Source organism: Magnolia sinica, chromosome 11 (assembly GCF_029962835.1).
Source record: "Magnolia sinica isolate HGM2019 chromosome 11, MsV1, whole genome shotgun sequence".
In the NCBI taxonomy this organism is placed as follows: Eukaryota; Viridiplantae; Streptophyta; class Magnoliopsida; order Magnoliales; family Magnoliaceae; genus Magnolia; species Magnolia sinica.
In genome coordinates, this window is record NC_080583.1 from 82,701,237 (window position 1) to 82,713,765 (window position 12,529).

General features: G+C 44.7%; 1 protein-coding gene across 1 annotated transcript; it reads left to right on the forward strand.

The window, feature by feature from the left end:
* The first annotated feature begins 4,395 nt into the window (after nt 1-4,395).
* LOC131219526 (scarecrow-like protein 21) lies at nt 4,396-11,219 on the forward strand. The gene is made up of 2 exons (XM_058214719.1): nt 4,396-4,524; nt 8,972-11,219. Exon 2 carries the CDS (start codon nt 9,198-9,200, stop codon nt 10,971-10,973), a length of 1,776 nt encoding a protein of 591 aa, XP_058070702.1. The 5' UTR covers nt 4,396-4,524; nt 8,972-9,197; the 3' UTR covers nt 10,974-11,219.
* Nucleotides 11,220-12,529: the final 1,310 nt, after the last annotated feature.

A 12,529-nucleotide genomic window follows, 5' to 3' on the forward strand; every position in this document is an offset into this window, starting at 1 on the left:
TCAATTAACACTGTTTCCTATGGTATGATACACCTGATTATTGGATATGATTTATTCTTATTATAACGACCTAAAATTCTCTGTAAAAACAGATGGACGGTGTGGATACAGGATACATACATCAAGGTGGGCCCCACTTTAAGAGCCGCACTGTTTCGAGTGGGGCCGGGGTCTCACCTAATCCGCTCTCCTTTCTTTTCAACCGTCTCCCACAAATACCCCTCGCTTTTGATGAAACTGCAGAAAAGCCAAGGAAACGCCACTGGTTTTGGAGATGCTATGTGCATCCTTTGTGACCGGAATATTCCACCACGTGTGGTGGGAAGAGCGTGTAAAACCATCTCATCCGTCCATCGATTGCGATACCTGATCTGAGCCCAATATTCAAAACGATCCAAAAATCAGGTGGGCCACACCACAGTGGAGGTGGGGATGGGACACTCACACACACTGTAGAAACATTTACGGGCCTCCCATTTGTGTATATGCCATCCAAACCGTTCATTTATATAAGTTTTAGATGAGGCGGCGCAATTGATGGACGGAGTGGATGTAACACGTACATCACCTTGGTCCATCGATGGTTCGGGTACCCTTTTGTCGGGGAGTTATTTGATAGTCTGGCAGAGTATGATGCTTGATACGCAGGCAGTGACAACTTGTACACGTGTCTGTAACTGTTTCAATTTGAACCGGCCAAAGTATGGATCCAATGCTAGATGTTCTTCATGCAAAAAATTACACTTGCCTGTTTATATAGCCGTTGGATTGCTGGACATTCATTGAACGGTTGGGATGAAAAATATTCAACGGTCCTATTTCAGCCAACGAGTGTCCGGGGAGTAATGATTAAGGTTATTTAAGCAATTTTATTTTGTGATTATGACTTCTAGACCGTGGTTCTTACGCGGTTTAATTGGAGTTAGAATATGCCACGTAAGCAATTTCCTAGTGCCCGCGTATCAATCATTTTCACTGCCGGAGTATCAAATAACGCGGAACCTCGGGATGCCGCTTAGAAAGTGCACTCACCTCAAACGTGCAAATATGCACACGTGTTTGGTAGTCGAGAAGTTTATCAGTTAGACGACACGTGTACAAAGCAAATGGATGAGCGCGTGATGAGCAGCTCTGGTGCACGCTCGTGTGCTTCCTTTCCACGTGTAAGGAGAGGGAGGGAATGTGCTGGGGACGCGGATGATGTAGAGAGGCGCTCACCACCGTTTACCGTAGTCTGAAGATTCTGTGGGGCCCACAGTGATGTATATGTTTCATCCACGCTGTTCATCTGTTGTTTCAGATCATTATACGCTACGATACCAAAATTGAAGCATATCCAAAAATCAAGTAGACCACACCTCAGAAAACACTGGGAATAATGGCATCCACCGTTGAAACCTTCCTAAGGCCCACAGTGATGTTTATCTGTCATCCAAACTCTTCATAAGTTCAAAATACCTGGATGAATGTAAAAAAAAACAAATATCAGCTTGATCCAAAACTTCTGTAGCACCAAGAAGTTTTCAATTGTAAACTATTAATTGCCACCGTTTCATTTTGTGGTCCACTTGAGATTTTTATACATTTAAAGTTTGGGTTTTTGGACTTAAATGATCTGGAAAAACGGATGGACGGAGTGGATAAAACGAATGATCATGGTGGAACCCACAGATTCTTCACACCACGTTAAACGGGGGTGAGCGCCTCAGTACACAATCCGCGTCCACGCGCTGGGCGTTTCTCAAAGACAAAAATAGCATCATTCCGGAAGTTATTTACAGCACTGCCTTTTGTCCTTACATCCATTGATTTTTGTCCCCTGGTAGAGGAACGGTGCATGCGCCGCATCGATTTTATCCGAAAATCTCAGCCGTCAATTTCGCCTGCTGGGCGTGGGCAAATGACTAATTTTCAACACGCTTTTCAGATGGGACGCCAGTTTCCTGTAACCCAAAGCTCTGTGGGCCCACTATGATGTCCATGAGAAATCCAGTCCGTCCATCAGTTTCATCAGACCATCTTACAATGTAATTCAAAAAATGAAGCTTATACAATACTTAAGTGGGCCACACAACAAGAAAGAGTGAGGATTGAACGCCACCGTCGAAACCTTCTCTGGATCCCACGTATGTATCAGGACGATATTTTCTTTTTCACTGCATCCTAGTGGGAAACACCCATGAAGGGTTGGATGACATGATTCGTCCGATCACTTGGGATTTCAGGCCATGCTTCAAACCCAACTGGGCCCATGATATGGACGGTCTGGATTGGTATCTTTCCATGCAACCTTCCGTACAGGGAATGAACGGCCACGGTCTACCATTATGTGGTCAACGAACGTCTGGGGTCTTGCAATTCCAAGTAAGTTAGATGTCCTTGACCTCCACATACCGACGAAGGGGCACCTTGTCTTTCTCTCGTATCAAAGTCTCCCCACCCCATTTTCAAATGGTGATGACTCAGACAGCCATCCACCATGACGTGGCATTAATCTTGACCGTTCAAATCATGGGTCAAGTCATGGATTGTCCATTTACCATAAATCACCCGGATCAACCAATCCTAACCATCAAATGGGCCCACAAAAATAAAACCAGCCGTCGAAATTCAACGGTAGAATCAGATCCCATCAGTGTGATCTTGGGCTGTGATCCCTACGCAATGGGACTATGATTAGATAGTTGATTCCCATGCCACGTTGGCCTCAACCTATGGTTGATGCTTACCCAGAACTTTCAAAACTGAAATACTTTGATACTCTGGCAAAGGGGTATGGATGATACCCAGGCACTTAAATATTGCACACATGGCATATAAGTAATCTAAATTAGAGGTCTCAATAGATGTATCATGAACAAAAAGTCCACTTATTTGATTATATAACTATGGATTGGTGGACATTTATTGGACGGTTAAAAATGAAACAATATCCAACGGTCCTATTTGCACGAACAAGTGGATAGGATCGCTCAACGAATATGATTTGGAATCGTGACTTAGATACAGTGGGTTCCACAATTCAGTCGGTTTAGGTTGAGTTATTAATGTATGCCACATGTATGATTTTTAGGGCCTGCATATCAAGTGCAATGTACTGCCGGAGTATCAAATTACTCCCCTACTAAAAAGCAACGAGGTGGAGTCATTCCGAAATTGAGTTGTTCTTTGTGGAATCTGTCTGGCTTAGATCGGGTCAGGCCGAGGACTTGCACGTTTGACGATCGGGTCTTCGATTTCGGGTCCAATCATGCCGATTAACGTCATAAATGGGCCTGATCTAGGGGACGAGTGGCCCTCATTAGAATTCGCTAAGCCCAGGCTGTTTTCAGACCCGAAAGGTATTGGCTACTCGGCTACTCCCCCTGCCACTAGCCAATGGCTAGTGGTCGGTGTTCTTGGGCCCCACCGTGATGTATGCATTTCATCCATGCCGTCCACCCATTCTTCCAGATCATTTTATGGTATGATCTTAAAATTTTATGGTATGATCTTAAAAATAAGGTTGATTTAAATCTCAAGTGGACCGCACAATATTGATTGAACGGACACCATTAAAAACTTCTTGGGGGCTACAAAAGTTTTGGATCAAGCTGATACAATTTATTTATTTTTCCTTCATCCAAGTCTGTATGACATAATCAACGGGTTAGATGTCAAATAACCATTGTAGTGGGCCTAGGAGGTTTTTAACGGTGGACATTCAATCACTACTGTTTTCTCATGGTGTGGTCCACCTGAGATTTAGATCTACCTTATTTTGAGATCCAGCCCTAAAATTATCTTTCAAAATGGATGGACGGTGTGGATAAAATACATATATACTAGTGCGGTCCACATTGCACCGACCACTAGCCACCTACCTATTGGCGGCGTCACTAGCCAAACCGCGTCTTTCAGACCCGCTGGCCTCTATTTAGATCCGAGCTCAACCAGTATTGGGCTAGGACCCGAAAGCCAATGGGGTCTGCCCGGCCCATTCCCACCACATCCAGAGATTGGACCTTTCCGCACCGTATACTTGGGTCATCATGTCCGACAGGTGAGGTCCATTTTTAGAAATCTAGACCGTTGGTCTTTTGCATGCCACAAAGGATGGACCATTCCCTAAATATCTCCTTGATGGGACAGTCCCAGCCTTTCAGGTCTGACCTACAAATGGACGGTTAAGAACATAGCTAAAGCAACGGTCCACATTCAACTAAAGAAATCCTTTAAGATTAGCGTCTAGGATCATGGACACGGTGATAGAGTGGTCTTGATCACCGAACCATGGGCCCCACTTGTCAAGTCCTAAAACCCGAGTGCATTGTACAATCGCCTCGGGCCGAGGACCCTACACATTTCTTAGAAAGCTTGAATGGCAGTATCGTAGTTTTGGGCAAAAGCTCGGGCATTTAAACTAATGGGTTTTGTTATAACATCCAGATGAGATTCGCCAAAGGTAGGTTGGAGTGAGACTTCTCTCAACATCTTTGTTCTGAAGCTTCACTAGAGAAAAATCTGAAGAGAGAGCCTTCAAAGGTATGTCAACCATCTGATTTCAGGTCCATATATTCTCATCTAAATCCAACCATCTGATGTTTTTGGATCTGGGTTTTGTTCCTCAGGCAGGATTCTCTGTGATTTTCCATTTTTTGCCTCTTTTTTTGAGCTGAAATGGGATGTTTGCTAGATGGACCTGCTTTGATTTTGAGTAGGTTTTGTTGGGATTCAAGGGATGAGATTTTTTGTTCTGGATAAGCTCAATGGTATCTCAAATGGGTTGGTTTTTTATTTGGCGAAGGTGGTGTGGGTGTTTTCATCTGGATTGAATTGAAATTCCTTTGAGAAGAATGGGTATTTTTTAGTCTTTTGGTTAGAGATATGGTGTTTGTGTGGGAGTTGGGTGGTGAATTTTCTGTAGCTTTAGCTGAAAATCTTTGACTTGAGGTGCATCTTAATTTTATGAAATGTCTGCATTTGTTGATTTCGAAATTCAAGCTCAAATTAAGATTTGATATGTTATTTTCTTTACAATTTGGTGGGCCATGCTGTTCTGTAAATGGAACCGGCCGTGTATGCCGCGATGTGGCGATTGATCTGGACTGTCTGATCAGTATGCCTCTTTTTGGTGGAGGCATATTCCAAAAATCACAATGATAAGGAGCTTAGGGCTATGCTTTCTATTGTCAGTTTGTGGATGGTCGACGGAAGTTTTTTCAGCGATGATTCGGAAAGGCTGTGTATAGAGCTGACCAAAATAGCCAATTTGGGGCCTGTCAATTGGTCGGTCCAGATTGATTAGCGCATTTTTTTCCTTCAATTTTAAGAGTTTTTGGGGCTGGTCTCTTTTACTGTTGTCACAGAACATGCAATATTGCAAATTGTTCGGTGAGTGATTTGCAGAAGTTGTCAGTGATTTTCGTTTATGGAAGTTTTGATTCAGAAAGGGAGTTTTTTTTGTGTGGTATTTTGTGATCTTGGAAAATGATCTTCTTTTCATTTCATGAGACAGTGTTTGTGGATGCATTGGTTTCTTCTTTCTTTTTTTTTTCTTTTTTGGGGAAATGTTTGATTTTTGGCCATGTAAAACAGTGGTTTTTGTTTTGCCAGAAACCGTACAGATGGTCCCCACTTCCCATGATCTGGACTGTTCATCTTTTGGCCCCCATTGAGAAATGGATCATGCCGACATCCTCCCACAAGAAAATCCTACCCTATGATGGGTGGAACTTTCCTGCCGGCTATGGCCCGTTGGCAAAACTGCTCCATTTTCCAGCTACCCAATGGGCAGTTAAGATCATCTGTCGGAGAAGATGATAGTGGTGTGGCCCATCTCTGAGGATGCGAACAAGATGAACAGTTTGGATCCCTGGCAAGGTGAGGACAAAATGAATGATGTTGATCCGGACAAGAAATTACTGTTTTACTCTCCAAGTATTATATATATATATATATATATATATATATAAAATGAGTAACGATCAACTCTGTATGTGAACCTTCGCATGCACATAGCTGCATTTGAACTCCTTGGCATCCATGTCACCTATCTGGACTGGTCATTAGTTCCAGTTTGCTCTTCATAGGCTGGCTTTAAAAAATCATAGTGATCAGATAATCCAAACCATCCAGTCAGTGGCATCCTAAAATGGATGGACATGGTGGTTCACAGAGGATATGCTTAGCCATTGTCAAGGAAAAAGATTTTTTGGAACAGAGACAACCCTCATACCTTAACCCATATTAATCTTTTGCTGTGTTAAAGCTGAAACAATGTAACCGTTTTTCCTCATATATATATATATAGGAAAATTAAATGCTGTTGGGTAGGGATCCCACGAAATCAAAATTAAGCCTTAATCTTGGTTTTGACGGGCCCTCCATGTTAGATTCACATGAAAAGGTGGCCCTTCCCTTAATCACAGTCGGGAACATTTTACTTAAAAAATCCCAAATTTGCTTTTAAGTGGGAAAAAGCCCCTCCTTGACGTACACGAATATGATGTGGACAGTGTGCTGTGTGGGACCCACCAAAATGGAGATAAAGGTTCATTCTTATGTTACTGGATTCCCCACCCCAACGGAGCCAATTTTATTTGTAGGCAGATAAGATACATGTGATTGGTGTAGAAGTTCGGAGAAATGTAGCATACGTGCAATCTGATAGCTGCTTCCTTCGTAACATTGTTGCAGTCTTTTTCTGATGAAATAGACATGCAAGTTTATTTCAGCAGTCTGAGATGCCGTCAAAGATTGAAACTTTTCTAGTATAATTATTTAACGAGGGCTACTAGCCAGACATGCAGCAGACATGCCAACCTGCTCATTTGTGGGACATCTAGGCTCTGTATAAGGTGGCCCCCACAGTGACTTTCTGGTCCACTCATCAGACAGGCCAAGCAGTATGTTGAATCTGGGCCATCAGTGAGGCTAGCAAACCTCTTATAGCATGGACTATTTGTTGTGAAAATTCTCACAGATGAAGCTGTTTTACTAATATGGAATTTTCCACGTATTTCACAAGCTGGAAATACAAAATGGCGATGCTTGCGAGGAAGGGTTTACCAATGCTGATGATGATATACACTGCTGATTATTTTGCTCTTAATATTTTAGTCTTTCACTGTCATCACCATCCTCATCACTGTAGCCTTGTCTGAGCCTTTTGGGTTGTTTTTTTTTTTTTTTTTTCAAAACCCCATCTCGCCATTCAGTCCTATGGAAGGCCTTGAAGGGAACAGGGATTCATCTCTCTTCTCATCACTTCAACTAAAGTCTGTTTAGGTCTTTCGCTCATCCTCATCCTTCAATCCTAATGAAAGCTCCCCTCCTTATTGAGGCCGTCTCCAGTTTTCTTGTCACATGATCAAACCATCTCAATCAAGCAAATTAGAGCATGTTTGGACGCAACTTCTGAAAGTAGTGGCTTCTCTTGGCTCGTTGCAAGGGGGTTGAGTTCTCACGATCGACAACTTGTGTAGAAGGGGTTTGATTCCCCCTAATGCTTGCCTCTTGTGTTTTCAAGATGCTGAATCGATCGATCACCCTTTCGTGCATTGCCCATTCTCGATGGGAGTTTGGAATGGTATTCTTGCTCTTGCAAATGTGCATTGGATGATGCTTGGATCGATTGAAGGTGTGCTTTACTCTTGGCATGCATCGGATGGAGGAAGATTAGGAAGAAAGAAATGGAGACTGCTCTTGTTAGCTGCCCTTTGGGCTGTCTAGGGAGAAAGAAATGACTGATGCTTCTACAACAAGAGCATCTCAGTAGCGGGAGTCTTCAATAGGGTTCTTCATTTTAGGAACTGGGACCTTTAACTAATTTTCTGTTTCTGGACTTTGTTGGCCTAATCCCAGCTACGGAGCTGGTTGTGTTGTTGTATTCTTAGTTTAGTTTTAGCTTTTCTAGCTTTTCTTAGGTGTTTTTGTTTAACAGGTTTTTCTTAGGTTTTCTTCCTTTTTTCTTTTTTGTTTTCCTTTTCCTTTGGCTGCAGCCCAATAAAATTTCTCATCTTTCAAAAAAAAAAAAAAAAAAATCCGCAGGAAGAGATTTCCTGCAAAACGGGGTTTCCCACAACTTTGTCGGTCACTTACCAAAAACCAATCTGATTGGTTTCCGGCTAGTGGGTTTTTTAGCGATTATTTTGATGAGTGGGGGATCAACCTGGATTTGTAAAAGCATTTAACTGCGCAATGCGAACTAGGGCTTGGCTCAAAATGGTGTTTGGGCCTCAAATGCCCCTTTTGAGGGTGCATCCAAACGGGCTGTCTCTTGTAACACCAACATGGATAGACCAAAGAGAACACCTGAGGAATGGTGTGATATGTCTGGACTCTGATCTTCTTCTTTTTTTTCTTTCTTTCCTAACTATCATTTAGATGGCCAACAATCTCCAACTAGATGATCAGGATGGTCTGGTTTGGTCTGTGAACCATCCATGTCGGCTCCATGATTTGGATGCTTTGGATTGGCATCCATGTATGCCACTTGTATGGTGGTCAAGTTGACACAATGTAGCAGGTCGTAACACAAACATACATTGTAGTTTATAATTCTATTTTGCCTTGCAACTTAATTTATCTGGTGAGATGAAATGCAGTATGTGAATTTCGGATCTGAATTTGGCATAATTGCAATTGGATAATCATAAAACTGCTGATGATCATATCAAAAGACTGTCGAGCCCATTTAAGGCTCTGTTTGGATACTCAATTGAATTGCGATAATTCAATTCAATGAAGTGGAAATATCAAAAGTATTGCTAGCGCCACTCCATTCATAGCGAGGGACTGGCCCCCAATATTCTGTTTAGGTCATTTCAAGTTGAGCTACGGGCTCAGTTCAAGCATGTAGCTAAATTGAATCATATTGCAATTTAGGGCAGCCAAGCATCCAAACACGCCCACAGCATTTTTTTTATTTGCTCTGGTTTACCTAGTATAACATCGATATTCTGCTTATCCTCTACAATATTTGCTGCAGATCGTATCAACTTGTTACCCATTTCTCTCGACACTACAAGTTTGGAAATTGGATAAGCGATGACCACTGCATGTTTCCCTGAAATGGTGGGCCACTAAGTTTCAGCTTGATCGAGGCCTTTTGACTGTGGAACTCATCCAGCACTTTCCATATTGAAATCAAGATGCCGAATACTCCTACCTCCGCAGGCGTCATTGAGAAACTGCATCTGGTGTAGACTGCCCTGATGACTTCTCAGCTAAGACCCGAGAACAGCCCTGCTGGGAAGGACCGCCGCTATTTTGAAGATCATCCCCACCATTCATTTCAATCTGGCATGCCGGTTTCCGGTGTAAATCAGTTGGGGGGTTATTCCTCGATGCAAGCTCCTAAGAAGCTTGGGAGTTCAGACGGGACCCACAGGTTGTATTATCAGCAAAACATGCAGCCCTCTCAAGATGTGGATTCCTATTGCATACCTCAGAATTTCCAGCCTCCAGAACACCTCTCGTCAGACGATGGATGCCAAGGTGGCAGCTTTCCTGCCCGTGCTTCTCACGGGCAGTTTTGCACCCTAGAGTCGTCATCCACAACCGCCAATTATACTGTTTACAATTCCCCATCTACCCTCAGTTTCTCCCCGAACGGGAGCCCCATATCGAATCACGATTCTGGGTCCTACCCGTCAGACCCACATCACTCCCCGGACAATGCTTACGGGTCCCCGATAAGTGGGTCATGCATAACCGAAGATGTAGATGATCTTAGGCACAAACTGAGGGAGTTGGAGACTGCAATGCTGGGGCCGGACTCCGATAACGTTGACAGCTTCGATAGCTCCTTCCAGGGCCACCTCTCATCAGAACCTGAGAAGTGGAGACGGGTTATGGAGATCCCTCGCGGAGACTTGAAGCAGGCCCTGATCGCCTGCGCTCAGGCCGTTGCTGACAATGACCTGCTGACGGCCCAGTGGCTGATTGTTGAGTTGAGGCAGATGGTTTCCGTCTCAGGTGAGCCAATTCAGAGGCTGGCTGCTTACATGCTGGAAGGGCTTGTCGCGAGGCTGGCCTCGTCAGGGAGCTCAATCTACAAAGCGCTCCGATGCAAGGAGCCCGAGAGCGCCGAGCTTCTCTCCTACATGCACATCCTCTATGAAGCTTGCCCGTATTTCAAGTTTGGCTACATGTCCGCAAATGGCGCAATTGCCGAGGCCGTCAAGGACGAAGACTGTGTCCACATCATCGACTTCCAGATTGCACAGGGCAGCCAGTGGATCACCCTCATCCAGGCCCTCGCAGCCCGGCCGGGTGGACCGCCCCATATACGGATAACAGGCATCGACGATTCAATGTCTGCCTATGCACGGGGTGGCGGGCTCCAGATTGTGGGCAACCGGTTGTCTAGGCTAGCCCAGTCATGCAACGTGCCATTTGAGTTCCATGGTTTGGATATGTCAGGATGCGAGATTGAAGCGGACCATCTCTGCGTGCAGCCCGGGGAGGCATTGGCTGTGAACTTTGCATTCCAGCTGCATCACATGCCAGACGAGAGTGTGAGCACACGGAATCACCGGGACCGGCTTCTACGGTTGGTCAAAAGCCTGTCGCCAAAGGTAGTCACCCTGGTCGAGCAGGAATCGAACACCAACACTGCCCCATTCTTCCCCCGCTTCATGGAGACCTTGAACTACTACACTGCCATCTTCGAGTCCATCGACGTGACACTCCCTAGGGAGAACAAGGAGCGGATCAGTGTCGAGCAGCATTGCTTAGCCCGTGACATTGTCAACATCATTGCATGTGAGGGGGCCGAGCGAGTCGAACGCCATGAGGTCCTCGGGAAGTGGCGGGCCCGCTTCACGATGGCCGGGTTCAGTCCCTACCCATTGAGTTCGTGGGTCAATGCCACCATCAAGACACTGCTGGAGAAGTACTGCGAGAACTACAGGCTTGAGGAGAGGGATGGCGTCCTCTATCTCGGGTGGATGAATAGAGCTCTGGTCGTGTCTTGCGCATGGAGGTGATCATCGGATGACATAACGTGTGGCCCGCCTGACATCCCGAGGTAAATCTGTAATTTTCTTTCTGTTTTTTTTTTTTTCCCCTTTAGTTGTTTTAGTCTATAAGCATCAGCGAAACTTAGACAGCAAGTGTGGTAGTATTATGTAAATCGGCGTTTGGCTCTTTTCTGAATCCGAAATGTGATTTGTATCAGAGAAATCTTTTTGAAATGAGACATGAAAGAGCTGAGGATTGGGGTTGAAAATTAAGTGTTTGTTTTGTACCTCATCTCCCGCCTTATCTGATGGCGCGTTTGGATGTTGCTAAATTGCATTTTGGCGGAATCGTCATTGGCCTAAACAGTTATTTTTCTCTCTTCCTTTGTCATACACACTTGCCATTTTGGCTGGTTTGATGGATTAATCATTTTGAGCAATGCAGCTTGCTTTCCGCACCGTGCCACCATTTGAAGCTGAACTGTGTGGTGCAGTTCAAACATAGCAGAATCACGATTTGCGCTCTTCCCAAACGGTACATTTATTTAGCAATGGTAAGGGGCGGAAATCTGAAATCAGGTATGCCCACATTGTTTGATATGTTGTCCAATATTGGCTTGAAAATCAAAATAAGTCGCCGCACCCAAAACAGAACCGGGGCCTGAATAAACACTGCATAGGCTTGGGGCAAAGGATCATATGGTTGCCAGGTGGGGTTAGCCTGGTCCGGCCTATTTAATCGACGGTCTGATCAGACGAACTTGAGCCGGACCCATTCGGAAACAGGCTAAGACTTCAAACCCGAGGCCGACACACAATCCGACCCTGACCCATCTACTAATTTTAGCCTGCGGTCGATGCCAGAACGACATCGGCTTTCGTCGGGCCCATTTACGTAACGGGTCTCTTTGTTTCGGCCCAAACCTGATCAATGATCAGTTATCTATTGAGGAAGGTGGAGCCAGTTGGCCCATGGGTCAATGATCCATTGAGAAGAGAAATACAGCAACGGTCCATATCCAACCGAACAATGTACTAAGATCAGTGCCTAGGATCTTTGGTGACGTGGATTATCTATAGCCCTCCATGGTGTGACCCACAAAGAAACGGATCCATGTGAAATAGCACCTGTGGCATTCCTCCAACTACATGCATATTCTGAGGACTGTTGTGTGTGATCGCCCATGAGGCCCACCACACCTAGACTATCCATGGATGGGCCCGCATGATCAGATGATCTGAAACGTACATCTAGGGGAACCTGTTGTGGATGGGCCACCATAAAATAATCACACTGATTGGACGGCAATCTTCAGTTGTCAGACAGATGAACAGTCTTTGAATGCCTTTGGGCCTTCTAACTACTTGTGTGGGCTCTATTGATAAAATGCCAGACCGTAGGATCTGGTGGGCCCCTTCTCTATATTAATGCTATTTTCAGCCGCTCATCTACGCATGCAACAAATAAATCTCGACGGTGTACTTCTCGATGCTGCCACAGATTGATTGTCCTAAAAAGGAGAGTTTTGCAGCTTGGGCCATTTTGATTCAGACACAACCGTTCATCTGGTTACCACACCATG